Below are 18,039 nucleotides of genomic sequence, written 5' to 3' on the forward strand. Positions count from 1 at the left end.
ATAGCGTATAAACATCATGGTCTGCTATACCAAGATTTCAACGGTAGACGTTTCCATTCTCATTGTTTTGTTTTGGGTGGTGTGGCCCACATGCGTTTTGGATCTACCCAATTTTTAAATTACTATTCGATCGTTGTCTTGCAAAACTGATGAACACGATAGATTTGTGACAGGCATATTTGTGGGCCTACACAGCTTCCGATTAAAGGATTTTCCTGTACACTCCAGAGGTACCGGTACAAGGTAGCCTTTCTCTAGTGTTACTGGCCATATATAGAAATCAAATGTTGTATTCACATCATCCGATCCATCCATTATCAAATGTTGTATTCACATCATCCAATCCATCCATTAGATGTGTAATCTCAATAAATACCAAGGCTCAATATTCATCACCATCCAAAATACAATTGGGCCACAACAAAGGAAGCAAGGTAGGAGAGAACGCTCACCCTTGAATTTAACAGGAGCACACAAATAGAAAAACAGCCTGTTGTTTGGCAGGACTCTTCTTCTGGCCTATACCAAGGATCTGAACGTACTGGATTCTATATATAAAACACATCACGCCCCCACTCTAATCAACGGTGGCTATTTGGTCCCAAAATCTGCCGTGCTATGGCTCACCTCAGTTTTTTACGGTGCTGATTTTCCGGGTTGGATTCCATGAACACATCACTGGGCCCCACATTTGGCTGGTACCACCAAAGGCGTTCCATGTACGGAGATGTGTAACTTGGGAAGGAATGAACGGCCAACCAAGCCTGGCAATGGACCAACGTGGGTTCGTTGCGACTAACCGAATAGTCACAAGTCTCCTCGAGAATCTAAAGCAGCCAACCTCTACTGCTTGGATGCGGATTAGGTGTTACCCGCGTAAAAGCTTAGTGGGTGTTACCCTCACAGTAGGGCCCACCTTGATGATATGATGTATATCCACTCCGTCCATCCGTTTTTTTCAGATAATTTTGGTACTCTTTACAAAAAATTAAAGATATCCAAATCTCATTTGGACTACACCACTGGAAACAGTGAGGATTGAACACTCACCTATAAAAAATTCCCATGGCCCATCGTAAGTAGATCCGTAATGTTTATTTTCCATCTAACCCGTTTATACGGTTTAAACAAAATAAAAAAAAAATTGATGAAAGGAAAATGTAAAGATTATCTTGATCCAAAACTTTACGGCCTATAAAACGCTTTTAATGATTATTCACTACGTTTTTCAGTGGTGTCGTCAACTAGAGATTCAGATATTCTAAACGTTTAGGTTAACATCCTTAAATGATATGAAAAAAACAGATGGACGGCGTGGATATGAAAAATATTGATCAAGGTGGGCCCCACCCGGGTAAGGTAACAAATAATCAGCTCCCCCTCTATTTCGCGCAGCTAGAAATTTCAGGGCACCATCGTTCCACGCATAAAAATAATCAGCAGAACTCAATACGGGTTAAAGCTAGTTTGCACCATCAGATTTCATTTTTGTAAGCTCTAACCCATTTTCTTCTATTTTATCTCTCTCTATTTTTTTAATTTTTTTTATGCCCATTTGATTTCACCAGTATAATAAAATTTCATTAGATTTTTCACAATCAAGAAATATCATCATGATATTTGGTGTAACAAATACACACTGAGTTTTGAGTTCCGTATCTAATTTCTCTGTACATTTATGTTCTACAGAAACCTATTTGATTCTGAAGGACTTTAAATATTGACTTCAGCTGGGTACATCTTCCTTTCTTCTTTTTTTTTTTTTTTTTTTACTTTTTCCTTAACTAGATATGTTTTGATTTCTGATGATATTGAGATCTTCCTAACTGATATTTTGATGGGAAACAAATAGGATTAGGACAACATGATGACAAAAAATCAGACAATTCCCACCATTAGGTGTGCCACACGCCCACACCACTGAGAATAATGAAAAATCACCCAAAAAAAAAAGAATCTAAATTCTAAGTGTCACCACATAGAACTCGGGGCGGTAAATCCCGCCAAAATATGTAAATCGCACAAAAAGGATGTTATGAGAGTGCATCAAAGCATACACGCACTGGACGGATTGGATGTCGTCCACCCATCACAGAAGGCCCGAGATGCAATATAGAAGTTTTTAATGGTGGGTGTCCCATCCCTCCCTCTCATGTGGTCCATCTGATCAATCACATTGTTTGAGCATTAAGGAAGCGCGTGGCAGACAGATTGGACGTACCGTAGACATCATGGCAGGCCCCACACACAGCTAGTGTGTATTAACCATGGTGTTTTGGTGTTTTATTATGTATAATGTCTTTTTAGCCATAAAGCCTTTACATGTAATCAGAAATATGACTTTACAAGCATCCAAACCACCACTTAGAAATTGCAAGTAGAGATGAGAATTAGGGGCTGTTGGGCATCTCTAGTAGAAAGAACTTATTTACTTATTCTTTAAAAAAAAAAAAAAGCTCTTATCTTGGAAATAGACTGTTTCGTAAAGCTTTAATTTTACTAATTTTTTTTTTTTATATATAGAAATTATCTAAAAAAGCTCTTAAAGAATAGGTAATGGGGTTTTGTCTTTAAGAGCCTGTTTGGCTTGCAAGTGGACATTTTTATCTATTTTTTGGACAAGTCTGTCTTTAAACCTTTTAAGTAATTCCTATCTTGCCATCCTCTTCTCTTTACAATCTCTCTAAGGTGGGCCCACATGATGAACAACCCATATTGAAGGTGGGGTTCTACATGATGAATGATCCACATCAAGGTGGGCTCCACATGATGGATGCCCCACATCAAAGTATGGGTCCACATGATGGATGGATCCACATTAATCGTGCCCTGGTGGACGATCCACATCGACGGTGGGGCCACATTAATCGTGCCCTGGTGGACGATCCACATCGACGGTGGGGCCACATGAATTGAAGTTGGGATCACATGATGAAAGGTTGACATCAAAGGTGGGTCCGCATGATGAACGACCCATATCGAGGGTGCCCCCCACATGATGAATGGTCAACATCAAGGTGGGTCCACATAATGCATTGTTCACATGAAAGGTGGGCCCCACGTGATGGATGGCCCACATCAAAGTGTGGCCCAAAATGATAGACAATCCACGGTAAGTGGGCCCCACTTGATGGAAGATACACATCAAAGGTGCGACCCGCATGATGGATGATAGACATCTAAGGTGGGCCCATGTGATACACGATTGATATCAAAGGTAGCCCACATGATGAACGATCCGTATTAAAGGTAGGGCCCCACATAATGAATGGTCCACATCTAAGTGGCCCACATAATGGATGGAGTGAGCCTGACATGATGGATGGCCCACATCAAAGTGTGGCCCCTTCATGATGGACCATCCACATCAAGTGAGCCCCACCTAATAGACGGTTCACATCCAAGGTCTCGCATGATGGACAACCCATATCTAAAGTGGCTCAACATGATGGATGATCCACATAGAAGGTGCGCCCCACATGATTGATTGTGGAAATCAAAAGTGGGCCCCACATGATGGACAACTCACTTTGAAGGTTGGGCCCACATGACAGACACGTCAAATGTGGATTCCTTGAGATGGGTAGTGGGCATTGAGAGGCTCCACATAAAGGACAATTGGCATTGATAGTGGGCCCCACATAATTGATAGTCCATGTCAAAAGTCAACCCCTAATGAGGAATGGTCCACATCCAATATAGGCCTTGCATGATGGACAACTCACTTTGAAGGTTTGGCTCATATGAATAATGATCCACATTCAATCTCCAATATAATGGACAACCTAAATGTCTTAAAACATGAATATTGTAGCCATCCATTCTTTTACCATTTGGGGCACGATCTATCTATGATGAGATCCACCAAAACAGCCATGTAGATTACTCTTATAAATGATTTTTTTAATATTTAAAAATGATATCAACTACCCTTAAAAAAGCTCTCAATTGAATGTTTTACCAAACGTGCTTATTTCAAGTTAGAGCTTTAAAAAAAAAAAAAAAAATTAATAATAATAATAATAAGAAACCATGATTTTACCAAACAAGCTTATTTAAAATAATTGCTAGAACAAAAAGAGTTTATTAAAGCAACTCTTATTTAAAAACCTCTTATATAGATTAGAGTAAAAATGCTGAACGAGCCCTTACCGTTTTGATTCTAACTGCAGGAATCTCAAAATCAATCTCATTGAAGAAGAGGCATAGCTGGATTTTGTTGGAAACCTTTAATTTTCTTATCATTTCCAAAGAAGAAACACAGACGGCCCAATCATAATCTATCTAGGAAGAAGAAAAAGGTGAGTTAGGTGCTAAATTTGTAAATTTCGCAACATTTGATATGGTGTTTTCACGTTTTTATTCATTTTCCAGTTGAGATTTCTGGTTTTATATGCATTTGGTCTAGAAATGTTAGATTTTTTTGATATTTTTAGGTCGTGGTATGAATTCAATGTATATGTTGCCTTTTTCTATATAGAGAAGTCTCATCCTTAAAAATAACAATAATAATAATAAACAAATAAGATAAACTGCTCCGTCTTAGCTTTTCTCATTATTCTCTTCTTTATGTTTACTTTGTTTATTACTTTCTTATTTGAATTTGATGTGGATCTTCTTTTGTAACAACTTTTGTTATCGGTTATTACTGTTTGACCGAAGTAGTTTGTAACTGTACTTATTAGATCTCGGTTGGTGGTCATTAATGTTGGGTTATGAATAAGGTACACCATGAATTACAACTTAGCTATGATTAAGTAAATATATTGCATACATAATCAAGAAGATGTTTGATACTAAAAAACAACACATCAAAAAATCTAAAGAGGCTCTTTTACAAATGTCCCATCTATGTTTTAAATAGCTATGCTATGGAGCATGTAGCTTAATGCTATCAGCATCCTTTAGACTTAAAACTACGTAGCGTAGCTTAGACTTAATGTTACATAGCTCGTCAAAATAGCTTAAGTTGCATGTAGCCTACACCATGGGCTAATTTATATACACTATATGCTAAATGCTACATAGCTTACACTATAAGGTTTTTAAAAAAAAAATAAAATTCAATTTATATCTTCAATGATTTGTTACCTTTTTCTATTTTCAATAAAAATTAGTTTATCTTTTCAGCAATCTTAGGAAAATCAATCAAAGTGACAATATTAAACCAATTTTATTTCTCTTTCTTTATCTTTAATCTTTGTCATATTTTTCCTGTTATTTTATATTGTGTTTGGTTACACCAAATTTCATTAAGTTTCATTATTAGTTAGTCTAATTTTGTGCATGAAATTTCATGATATTTGATGCAACCGGTGTAACTTTAATTAAAAATTTATAAGTAGCACAATCTTAATTAAAAATCTAGAAGTAGTGTGTAGCTTACGTCTCGCTCTTCATAGGGTAAATGCTTCGCCACACACTATTTGCTATTTAAAACACAGTGTCCCGTAATAGTGTTATCATTGAAGCCTTTAAAATTACACATATGAAAATAATTATATTACTTTTATGATCTATTCAATGTGTTGTTTAATATCATCATAGGGGTTCAAAATTATTATTTTTTAATTTTTCCGTTGGTGTGAACATGTATGAGCCAGACCTATCTAATGATCTTGACCATCTGATTGATGGCCTCTAATATGGCTAGCCAAGATCATTTGTAGAAAAATAGGTCTAACCAACAATCAAATTCATCTATTTGATAGTTCCTATCATGGATCGCTTATGATTTTAAGGAAACACTTTTGTTAGGCAATCCTAACTATCTAATCCATGGGTTGGAAATGGCTACAAAAAAAATAAAGCCAAATCTCGAATAGATTTCATCATTGATCAGTCGTATTTAGCTTTGTTTTTGCAATGATAGCCCTTGAAATGTGTTCTAGACTTAATGGACTATCTGTACTAGTCCATTGGACTGTCCAAGTTGTGCGATGCTAGGAGCACTACAACTTAGAGTGCTCTGAGAGCCTTGGAGCTTGTCTCATTAAGGTTTACTCCTAATACTAATAAAACTAGACCAGTCAACTCCAAATTTGATCAGGCTGAGTCTAACTTGATAAAATTTCTAATTGGTTCTTAGTGCTTCATGACCTTGTAAAATAATTCCTAATGGTTTAATTAGTTTTTTAAATCTTATTATTTGTCTATGTCTAATCTTAGTTAAGATTTTTGTCCTTTAGGGCCTTGTTCGGATTGACAATTACCCCGATTAATGTATATAAAAGCATCATTATTACGAACTGAGGGTGTTTGCGAAAAGTAGATTTTTATATATAAACCACTGCTGAATTCCATTGATACCTTGGAAAACATTCAGCGAAATCCTCCTGGATCCTAAGTATTTCGAGGGTCATTTGGTTTGCGAGGTGATGATCTAATGCAAGACACATGATTTAATGTTAGCATACAATGTGGAGATTATGAAAGAGTCCATAAAGTAATTCAACTAACAAAAGATGTTAACCCATCATGTAATTAATTAGAAAAAACACTCAGAAATAAAATATGATTTAACCTAAATCACATGCCCGTATTGTAAGAAATCACATAAATCAATTAAAACTAAGACTGATGAAATGATAAAACTTCTAATTTAGCATAGGCATGTTCCACACTTATGGTAGTGACTTGTAAATTATATGATTAGGGTTAGGAAGGAAAAAATCTGAAATTTGAAAATTTAGGGTTCATAACGATTATGGATTTTGAAATTAGGATTTTCTAGAATTCAAGGAAAAGATGAAATTATGGCTAAATTGGATGAATTAGTTAAGAGGATTGATGGATTTATGTTTGATAGAGGGGAATTAAGGTTTTGGATGAATGGAAGTTAGGGATTTTGGGTAGGGCTGTACACGAACCGAGTTAACTTGGTTAGCTCGCTCGACTCGACTCGAAAAGCTTGATTCGACTCAGTTTGAAACTGAGTTTGAGCCGAGTCAAGCTGATTTTTTGAGCTCAAAAAAGTTTCAAATCGAGTTCGAGCTTGCCCGTGCTCGACTCGACTCAGATCAAACCCTAACTCAAATCGAACTCGGATCGAACCAGTTCGGTGACTCGATTACTTCGATATTGATGTTGCTCACCAAGTGTTTGATGAAATGACTCAACGAAGTGTCAGCTGGTGGCAAGGAAGGTTTGTATGTGAAAAAATACCATTTTTTCTTGATTTTGATGTTGCCTACAAGGTGTTTGATGAAATACCTGTAAACAACTGTTGTTGTTTTACATACAGAAATAAATTGGAATTGCACTCCATGTGTTTATGAAAATGTTGCACAAGCTCAATCTTGGCTCGAACTCAGCTCAAATTGGCCCGAGCTGCTGATGGAACCAAGCCAAGCTGGCCAGTCAAGCTTGAGGACTGAGCCTAGTCGAGTTCGAGCTGGGGTCAGCTAGTGGCTGAGCCGAGTCGTGCTGTGCCAAGCTCGACTCGGTTCAACTCATGTACACCTCTAATTTTTGGTCAATTAAGGAAATTAGAGATTTAGGATTTGAGAATTTGGAAAAAATTAGGGAATTAAAGAATTTAGGGTTAGGGTTTATAGGTAGAGTTAGGGATGGAGAATCAAAGGGTTTTGATGAGGAAGCTGTTGGTGATGCCCATACGCTGGAGAAGTTGATGGTAGTGAATATACGTTAGAAAATTTAGTTGAAAGGGGCGGTGGTAGGTCCCTAGAAGACATGTTTGAAAAGAAAGAAGAAGCCTCAAGAAAACAACAAAGAAATAAGAAAAAGAAGCTCCGTATGAGCACCAGGTTCCAAAGCAGTGACATTTTTGTTTGGTAATTCTCCAAAAAGTGATCAGAAGGCCAACCAAGGAATTTTTTAAGAGGTCAGATTTTTGGACCTTTTGGCAATATCACAAGGCTGGTACGGTCAAAATCCACACCCCCCCCCCCCCCTAAAAAAAATAAAAAAATCCCTATTTCTAAAAAGAGCTAGAAAAATAGAGAAATAATTAGCTTTAAGCAGTAAAGTATGAATATAGACATTACCATTCTAAATATTCTCCATAATTATAAATATAAAAATTTATATTATTAAATTCCCAGTCAAGTTAGGTCGAGTCTCCAAGTTGAACTTGCTCAGATCGATGAACGTTAAGTCTAGTTGAGTTTTTAAACTATGAGCAGCACAAATTTCCATGAAACGTAGTGTAACAAAACATGCCCTAAATTTTTTATTTTTTAGTTCATTAATTGTTAATTTTACATTTCTAAGTTGCAATTGCAAGAGTAACTATGGAATTCCTCCAGGAGATTGCCAAGAATGCATGGGCGCAATACGACTACTCAAGAAGGCTCTAAGAGAGTCTCGATGTTCTGAAAACTGAAATGCAAGAGTTAAGCAGCCAGAAGGCCGATGTAAAGGATGAACTGAACACGGCCAAGGTGATGCATGTAAAGAAGCCAAAGCGATAGGTGAGTTTATGGCTAGAAGATGTGGGAAAGATTACAAGCCAGATGACTAAGTTAGAAGAGGATTCTTGAGAAGTAGGGAGAGATTTCTCACCCTCATGTGTGTAGCATTGGGAAAGCTTGTTTTAAAGAAGATTGAAGAAGTGGTGAAGCTTAAGGAGAAAGGTCGATTTCCAAAAGGGTTACTTGTCGATCTATTACCTGAAAGTGGAAGTCTGCCCACGATGAAACTGGTGGGTAGAATGACAGCCGAAAGAAATTTAAAACAAATTTGGGAGTCATTGATGGATCACCAGGTTACAACTATTGGTGTCTATGGCATGGGAGGAGTGGGCAAGATGTCCATCATGACCCACATCAACAATAAAATAAAGATATCTGGAATATTGGGCATTGTCATTTGGGTGACGGTGTCTAATGATTTTAGTATTGAGAGACTGCAAACTGCAATTGCAAGAGCAATATGATTGGAACTTTCTAATGAAGATGATGAAATGAGAAGGTCAATGAAATTGTTTGAGGCTTTAACGCGTAGGGAGAAGTTTGTTATGATCTTGGATGATATGTGGAAACCATTTCCATTAAAAAAGGTAGGGATTTTCGAGGGCAATTTATACAAAATAGTATTGACTACCCGATCAAAAAAATTGTGCCGAGGCATAAAGTGTCAAAAAAAGTTTGAAGTGGAGGTTCTTTCAAGAGAAGAAGCATGAGAATTGTTCAAGAATGGGCTTGGGGCTGATGTGGTGCTTTTTGCAAAAGTAGAACCGATTGCAAAGCTTGTCACTGAAGAATGTGGTGATTTACCCCTATGAATCATCACAGTAGCGAGAGCAATGAGAGAAAAGGATGATGTTAGAGAATGGAGAAAAGCATTAGATGAGTTAAAATGCTCAAAAATGGAGATTGAAGGCATTTAAGATCAAGTTTTTCCAATTTTGAAATTTAGTTACGATAGACTAAAATCTGAGAGTGCTCGATCTTTTTTTTTTTTCAAAAAGTGTCTGTGTTCATTTCCAAAAAATCGAGCTATACAAAACTGAGGACTCCCTTACATAAAACAGGAGCCCAAGACATGAAAAACAGCAAAATAAATACATATTTAACATCACCTGAGATCACCGCATATTAATCGATCCCAAACCCACTTTATCAAGAAAAATGAAACCACGAACATGACGAGGGAGCTTAGATTGGTTTTCGAAGTAAAACTGGGACTGAGATGCACTTCCTAGACGGGCCAGAAAATCAGTCGGAGAGTTACCTTCCCTTAATTAGGACATGCATCACTCTGGTCGAAATCCCCCTTCTCAACTGGTTGATCCTATGCAACTAATATTTCCATTTCCATCCAGGCTGCGGCCCACCATTGATCAGATCAACTACCAGCTGCGAATCGGACTCTAAAATAATTTGTCAAAGGCCCCTTTGAAGACCCATTAATAGGCCATCATGCACAGCACACAATTCCGCAATAGTATTTGATCTAACACCATAACTAGCAGAAAATGCAAAAAGGAAATCCCCCTTCGCCCCTTTATCGATGCCACCACCCCCTGAGTTCCCCGGATTTCCCTTGGCTGAGCCGTCCACGTTAATTTTAACCCATCCCATGGAAGGCCTTTCCCACTTGATGAGGAACGGACGACTATTGTTTCCTAAGTAAGAAGGCGCAACATCCCAAAGCCTCCAATTTTGAGGCCCCCTTCTCCCTAACGAACAACCATTGGTTATATCACCATTCAGAAGAGCAAACTACCATTTGATTTTGTGAATCACACGATCCGCGGACACCGATCAACTATCAAAAACAGCTGCATTTCGAGCTTTCCATAGTTCCTAGATTAAAAAGTAGGGAATGAGCATGTTGCTCACCGACCGACGCTACAAGGAAGATGCTCCCGTCCACCACTGTTGAAGCCCGGCTTCAATCGAGAGAGCAGGCATGACGCTAATCCCCAGCGAATAGCCAATAATTGACCACACGGACTGTGCCATTGAGCTGTTTACGAATAGATGAAGAGGAGTTTCGATGGCATAAGATTGAGCAGCATGAAGATTGCAACATACACACCTAGACGCGAGTTGAACTCCCTGAGATTGTATCGCACTATCCACCGGGACTGCATGATGGATCACTTTCCAAACTAAGAGAGAAACTTTGGGCAGAAGTTTTGTATGCCATACCCAGCGAGACCAGCTACGAGAAGGACTAGTGGCCCTAGACATCAATTAAACTGATTTAACGGAGAACTCCCCGGAAGATGTTAACGGCCAAAAAGGAAAGTCAGCCTCCTCCGAAGTGCAGTAACCTTCTTGAAAGACATGGTCAATGACATTTTAAAGAAGAATAAGGAGTGCAGCTGAGGGAGGTAGTGGGCCAAGCGGCCCAATAATTAACATCGCATACTTGGACATGCCACAAACCTACTGGCACCTCCGTTTCGGCAAGCTTATGTAGAGGGCCCAGCCCAGTCCAGTTCACTATCCAGAAATTGCATTTGCCAGTACCTGTTTGCCATTGAACATGGGAATCCACCATAGGTATAAGTTCCTCAATTCTTTTCCACAGGGGAGGAGCTAGCCTGCTTGATGAATCCAACCCACTTGCAGACATGTCGTGATGGTATTTCACCGACATAAAAGATTTTCAGACATTTTTCTCATTCTCAAATTTAATTGTCCAAGCCATTTTAAGGCGGAAAGCCCTCATTATGTCAGCAAGCTTTCGAAATCCGATACCCCCATCGTCCTTTGGCGTAGTCATCAAATGCCAAGCCTTCCAATGGCACTTTGGTTTCTCCTCTGTCCAACCCCAAAAGAAATTAGCCATGTGCCTCTCAATAGATTTCAGGATCTGAGCGTGAATGTGTACCGCTGCCATCGAATGAATCGGAATACTAGCAAGGACGTTTTTGATAAGATCACTCTCCCTGCCTGGGATAGGATACGGACTTTCCACCCATTAATTCTCCCTACCACTTTGTCCACCAACGTCTTAAGCGCAATTGCTTTAACGTGCCCTTTCGATATTGGAACCCCCAGATAAGTTAACGCAGAAGGCGATTTACCGAAACCGAGAACTCCTTCAATTGATCTTAGGCAAGCAACCGGCATCCTTTACGAGCAATAAAAGGAACACTTTCACTGATTTATTTTTTGGCCTGAGGACGCTTAGTAAGAATTCAGAAATTTCTTAATTGCTTGGAGAGAGGATTTGCTCCAATTTGTGAAGATCAATGTATCGTCGGCATATACCAGATGAGATATAGGAGGGCAGCCTCTACTGAACACGAATGACCGGGTAACCTGACGATTTAACATGCATTTAATACCCTTGCTAAGCACATCAGTTGATATAATGAACAAGGAAGGAGAGATCGGATCCCCCTGCCTCAGCCCCCTAGAAGACTTAAAGAATCCAGCCATTTCTCCATTTATAAGCACTGAGAACCAAACATTCGACCAACATTTTTCGACCATGTCAATCCAAAGCCTGCTGAATCCAAAACGTTGTAATACTTGGATTAGAAAATCCCAGCTAACCCTGTCATAAGCTTTATCCATATCTAATTTCAAGATAATGTTTCCACCGTGGACTGGCCTATTCAATTCTTTAAACCATTCTTGTGCTAAGGCAATATTTTCAGCGATTGATCGGCCATGTACAAAGGCTCCTTGTTCCGGTGAGATCAACATTGGAACAGTCTGACTAAGTCTGGCTGCCACAACCTTAGAGAAAATTTTCTACAAACAATTGCAAAGGCTGATTCAAATCTGAGAATCGCTAGGAGAAGCTGATTTAGGGATTAAACAGATGATAGAAGATGTCACTGACCTTGGTAGATTGCCACCTTGGAAGAAAAAGGAAACAGCCCTATGAATATCCTTACCAACCACCTCCCAGCAAGTCTAAAAAAACTAGCAGAGAATCCATCCAGGCCAGCCGAACTATCAGTCGGAATGGATTGCACTGCAGAATGAACCTCTAATAACAACGGAGTCGCCATCAACATGTCATTGTGGGCGTGTGTTACCGTTTGGGGAATAGCTTCCAGGATAGTCTGATCAACCTGACACTACTCGGCGCTGAAAGTTTGTTGAAAATGATCTATAGCTACAATTTTTAACGCATCCTGAGTATCTGCTATTTAGCCTATGTCCAGTTCCACCTGACGGATGAAGGCGCGCCACTGCTTTTCCATGACAAAAGCATGAAAAAATTTCGTGTTTTTATCCCCCTCCGTCAGCCAATCAACCCTCGATTTCTGTTTCCAGAATATTTCCTGCATAAGCTCCAAAGAGGCTAACCTGTCAGAGTTGGAGTTGAGCTCTTGTTGCAGGTTGAGAAGCTGATCCGTCGGACCTGAATAATCCTGAATTTGGGCCTCCAGCTCGACCCCACGCCGCTCCACTGTCTTAATCTGCTCAAAGATATTCCCAAATTCTTCCTTGTTCCAAATTTTTAAATCCGATTTCACCTGCCTGAGCTTAGACACGACATTGTAAATAGGATGATTTGATTCCACCTTGTTCCATGCTGTCGTGACCACACTGATAAAGTTATCATGTTTCATCCACACACGTTGGAAACGGAAAGGTTTGGGGCCACTGTTTTGCTTCTTCGGGAAAGATAAAAGTAGGGGAGCATGATCCGAGTGAATGCGAGTCAAGTGTGAAACCTGGAATTGAGGGAAGAGCATGGACCACCTGACATCAATAAGTAACTGGTCTAGCCTCGCCCAAACACGAGAGGTGCCCGCCTGATTATTACTACAAGTGAACCTGCTACCAGAGAAACCCGCATCTCTCCGACTCGTCAACAATCGCATTAAAATCCCCACAAACTACCTATGGGCTTTGAATGGACGACGAAAGAGAAAGCAGGTCCACCCAAAGAGTTCTTCTCAACACCCGCACACACCTAGCATAAACAAAAGTAATGTACAACAGAGCAACACAATTCTGCATTGATACCACAATTGACAAACACAGGTCAGATTTAAACAGTAAAGAAACTGATATACTGGACTTATGGAAAAGCCAAATCTTTCCTCCTGCATCACTATTCGAGAAGGATGCGTGAAAGCCCAAAGATAAACCTATTCTCACTCTTTTCTCATCATCAAGCATTGGTTTGAGCAGCGCCATAATCAAAGGATCATGTTTTCTGATAATTCTTTTAGCAGTCCTAACCGACTTTTGATTACCAATGCCATGAACATTCCACACAATAACCTTATCCATCCGTCACATATCCTGTATTTACGGCCCTTCTCTTCAACCTACGGAGCCTGGAACTATAGTTTCCTTTAGTATATAGAATTCTTTGCCAACGTGACAACTTCTCAGTGATCTCCACTGCAAGCTCTGACTGACCCTGTTGCCATATTTGATCGTCCAGAGCCTGATTCTTGGACTCCCAGTTAAAGCCGGGGACAAATTTTGTTTCCTGTTCCTACTCCTGTCCCACAAAATGATTTGCCGCTGGGCTGACATATTCTACTCCTGGAGTCCCATCAGCTGTAGCTACAGGTCTGATAACAGAGGAAAAATACGGTGAGAGGTCCACCTCGAGAGCTGCTCTCTCCACCTGGTTCTTCTGTTTTTCATACATTGTAGTGGGGCATGAATGTCTGTCATTCCTAGCCACTGTCCTGCATATTTCAAGAGGACTCACTTCAGTTCAGTTGTCCCCGCAATCAGTCACCACATTCGTAGTAGTTGGAGTACCAGACCGAAATTCAGGTGGTAAATTCTCCTTACCACACGCCTGCCACTTATCATGAAGCCGTTCCTGAGACTGTAGATCCTTCGTGGAGATAATAGAGGACTTACCATATTCAGCTGTTTGGTTATTCCTGCTCATCAACTCATCAGGTAATATCATGTCCAAATAGCTAACCAACAAAACAATGCTCCGTTGTTGTTGTTGTTGCTGGACATAAGGCTGCATTCCACACAGCATGTCAACCTCACCTTGACTGACAAGCACATGAAGCTGTTGTAGACAACCCTCATATTCAGCCTGGTGACTTTCCTCACGGTGTTCTACAGTTGAGGCTAACAGAGGACTAGAATTAGTTAGCAGTTCTACGGTTGAGGCTAGCAGGGGACTAGAATCAGTTTGGGGTTCCTGATTGGAGGCGATGCCATCTGTTGCCTCGACTACCGTAGCTGCCATTCCTCGAGTGCTGATAATGTTACTGACGCTGGCATGTTTTGTGGCACAAACATTTCCACAAGCACCTATTGTGCCTAGATCCCCTGTACTTACTGTGTCTTTTGCTCCCAAGTCTACATTGATAGTGTCTTTAGTATAGACTATTTCACCAGTCCCCAAAATGGCTTTATCACCTACTACGACATTGTTATTAGTGCAAGCATCTGACTGTATTCCGGTTGTCCCCTTACTAGTGTCTTGAACCCTCTCTGGAGCATTTCTACAAACAGCTAATGGGAGCCCAGTTTCACCATGAAATCTTTTAAGAACCCAATCCCTGGTGCTTTCTTTCACAGGTTGGTAGATGGAAGAAGAGCTTCCGGAGTTGAAAAGAGGTTCCATTTCTGCCATGATTAGATATATTTTCCCAAATACCTTTAACTGCAACACTAGTTGGAAAGAGTCTCCCAGTCTTGGAATGATTTTAATCCGAGCAAACGCTTGAAAGTAACCAAATCTCGAGTTTGAGTCTATTTGAACGAATAGCTAGCCAGATCAAGAATGACTGATTCAATCTAGGCGTGGGCTGGAATACCGAACAGTCTGACCCAGACACCATCTCCCCCAATCACTTCTTCTAGAGACCATTTTTCAATCGATTGGAGCCCCATTTCCGAATGTAATGAAACATTTTTACTGAAAGCTTCCATCTCAGTAACTAATTTGAATGTAATCAGGAATTTGGTAGGGGATATCCGCACAACCTCTGCAGCCGAATTCCTCAACGGATCGGAGAGTTTATCAATGCGGACGTCCTGGGCCACCGCTGTTCCGACCATTGCGAGATTTAGCCGCTGGAGACGGTTCACCACTGCCCTCGGATCGACAAGGGTGGTAAGCTCTGAAGTCGTTTCCATCCTGTTAGTTGAGCCATGTGTTCTATTGGTGATAGCATTCATAAAACGTCGATCTAAATCGTGCTTTTCCTGCTGGTGTATGGGGGAAGCTGCATGTGGTGTGGCTACCCTAGATCTCAAATACCCTTTCGCCCATTCGACACAAGCCACCCTACCATCAATCCGTTGCTCATGAAGACAATGTATAGCATTTAGAGCATCTTGTTCATAGCAGAAACGGATGAACGCGAATCCACGAGATCAATTGAGATGTCGATTCCATGGAATGAAAACATCCCTTATTTTCGCATAACAGCCGAAAATCCGAAGCAGGTCGTCTTGCGTGGTATCGAAAGTAAGATTCGCGGCAAAGAGGGAGAAGTGAGAGTTTGTAGGCCGAGATTTCCGAGAGGAAACCCTCTCCCACAGACCCTCCCTAGCTAGCTCCATCTCCAACCTGCAGGCGCTCTCGTTCCATGTCCTCCATGGTGTTGTTCCATGTACTTATCACACCTCTTGAACCAAGCTGTAAGCTGTCGTATGTGAGAGTGCTCGATCTTGTTTCTTGTATTGTGCTTTGTTTCCAGAGGACTATGAATTCTCTCCTAAAGAGTTGGTAAGTTATTGGATTGCAGAAGGATTGATAGATGATATGGGAAACTGGGAAAAGGAACTCGACAAAGGTCACACAATATTGAATGGACTGATAGATGTTTGTATGTTGGTAAGGAGGTTTGATCATCGTATAGTAATGCATGATTTAATAACAGATTTGGCCATCGGCATTACAAGGAAGAGCCCTCGGTTTGTGGTCAAGGTTGGGATGGGGATAAAGGGATCAATTGGTTTCGAAGAATTTACTGAAGATGTTGACAAAATCTCATTAATGAGAAATGAAATTGAAATGCTTTCAGGTGAACCCAACTGCCCAAAACTCACCACATTTTTGTTGCATGATAACCCTCTCTCACGCAACATTTCTCATTGCTTCTTCAATCACATGAACAGCCTACGAGTTCTCAACCTATCTAACACCGGTATTGAGTATATACCAGTATCAATTTCCAACTGCGAGAGCTTGTGTATACTGTTATTAATGAATTGTAGTAGGCTGAGGGAGGTACCGTCCTTAGCAAAGCTCAAGCGTCTAAGGGTTCTGAACCTCTCTAATACTAGCATAAAAGAACTGCCACATGGGATGGAATGTTGGGTTAACGTCAAAAGCTTCTGTCTCAGTTCAAATTCCCTTGATCTCACCTTAGAGGCATACAGCATGCAAGTTCGTCGTTCTAATCTCATTGGGCAAGAGAGCTACTTAGTTCTTCCTGATAGTGTTATCAAGTTGGAAATGCATGGATACGATCTCTCAAGCTTACCCTGCCTCTCTCACTTGCAACGCTTACAGCAATCTCAAATCAGGTCATGTAGCATGAAGTGGTTGTTACCACTAGGAGATAACAGCACCATAACGATTTTACCCTCAATACAGTCTCTATTTCTAAATGATCTTCAAATTTTAGAGGTTTGTGTGAGGGAGTCTTGCTGCCTGGCTCATTTGCATGCCTCAAAGTCCTGTGTGTCTGTGGATGTCATGCATTAGAGAATCTCATGTCACTTGAATTGTTTCAGAACCTCCAATGCCTAGAACAAATCAAAATTGTAAGTTGCAGTGAGATGGAGGAGGTGGTACAAGGAGAAGAAGCTATGGTTGAAGAAGTCCTACTCCTAAACTTGAGGGAGTTGTATTTGATAGGTTTAGGGAAATTGAAAAGCGTTTGTAAGCGGGTAATCATTTGTCCTTCCTTGATTTGGATTACTGTGGTGGGTTGTCATCAGCTGAAGAAGATCCCTCTTTCCTTAAGCAACTCAACATCTTTTTTGAGAGAAACGATCAAAGGAAGCAGAGCTTGGTGGGATGCAATGGAGTGGGGTGATCCCAACAGCAAATCACGCATCCGACCGCGTTTTCCAGAAGAAGAAGAAGACGACAACCATGAGGAAGGAGGAGGAAGAGAAGGACGTGGAATGAAAAGAAAAGCAGAACAACAAGTAGAAGAGGTTGCTTCGACGTCAAGGCGGCAAGGATGATCTCCTTGTTAATACAGATGTTGGCTTTGTAATGTTTTTTTTATTTATCTATTTGATCTTTTATATTTCAAGTATGTAGTTGAGAAATGTAATATTAATGAGAATAGCTTGTCTTCTGCTTCTTCTCTTGAATAATGTAATCTTTCATATTTCAAGTATGCAGTTGAGAAATGTAATATTAATGAGAATAGCTTGTGTTTTCTTCTTCTCTCTAACTTTACCATATGAGCCTTGCGTCTAGTCCAAAACTCAGCTGCCCATAAATTTACATTGTTACCAATGGTAGTATGGCCCATCTGTGGTTTTTGTTGATTTGATCTGGTGATCAGTGGGTTGGATTTTACATATATAGCATAGTTACTTGAAAGAGCTTTGAGTGAGACCTGATTAGGTGAAAAGATGGCTGTTAGAAATCCATTCCATCCATTAATTTCTTGAGATCACGAAAGTATGGGAGTTCAAA

The 18,039-nt window shown here is 40.2% G+C and overlaps 2 protein-coding genes across 2 annotated transcripts in view; both read left to right on the plus strand.

The window, feature by feature from the left end:
- Positions 1-1,375: 1,375 nt before the first annotated feature.
- Positions 1,376-18,039, plus strand: part of LOC131249238 (probable disease resistance protein At5g63020) — a 47,475-nt gene continuing 30,811 nt past the window's right edge. Inside the window, exons 1-3 of the mRNA XM_058249879.1 lie at positions 1,376-1,490; positions 1,690-1,734; positions 4,173-4,301. The gene's annotated coding sequence lies outside the window, so the exon portion shown is untranslated. The remainder of the gene's footprint in view (positions 1,491-1,689; positions 1,735-4,172; positions 4,302-18,039) is intronic.
- On the plus strand, positions 15,759-17,576 carry LOC131249780 (putative disease resistance protein At4g10780). Its single transcript, XM_058250542.1, has 3 exons — positions 15,759-15,843; positions 16,076-16,907; positions 17,009-17,576. The coding sequence occupies exons 1-3, from the start codon at positions 15,759-15,761 to the stop codon at positions 17,574-17,576; spliced, it is 1,485 nt and encodes a 494-aa protein (XP_058106525.1).

Source organism: Magnolia sinica, chromosome 6 (genome assembly GCF_029962835.1).
Source record: "Magnolia sinica isolate HGM2019 chromosome 6, MsV1, whole genome shotgun sequence".
In the NCBI taxonomy this organism is placed as follows: domain Eukaryota; kingdom Viridiplantae; phylum Streptophyta; class Magnoliopsida; order Magnoliales; family Magnoliaceae; genus Magnolia; species Magnolia sinica.

What these genes read in the sequence shown, in the direction of transcription:
- LOC131249780 (XM_058250542.1), top strand. Translation starts at nt 15,759, where the DNA reads ATGTCGATTCCATGGAATGAAAACATCCCTTATTTTCGCATAACAGCC. An exon ending in CGTCTTGCGTGGTATCGAAA is followed by an intron (nt 15,844 to 16,075) that starts GTAAGATTCGCG and finishes CTTTGTTTCCAG; the next exon opens with AGGACTATGAATTCTCTCCT. An exon ending in TTACAGCAATCTCAAATCAG is followed by an intron (nt 16,908 to 17,008) that starts GTCATGTAGCAT and finishes TTCAAATTTTAG; the next exon opens with AGGTTTGTGTGAGGGAGTCT.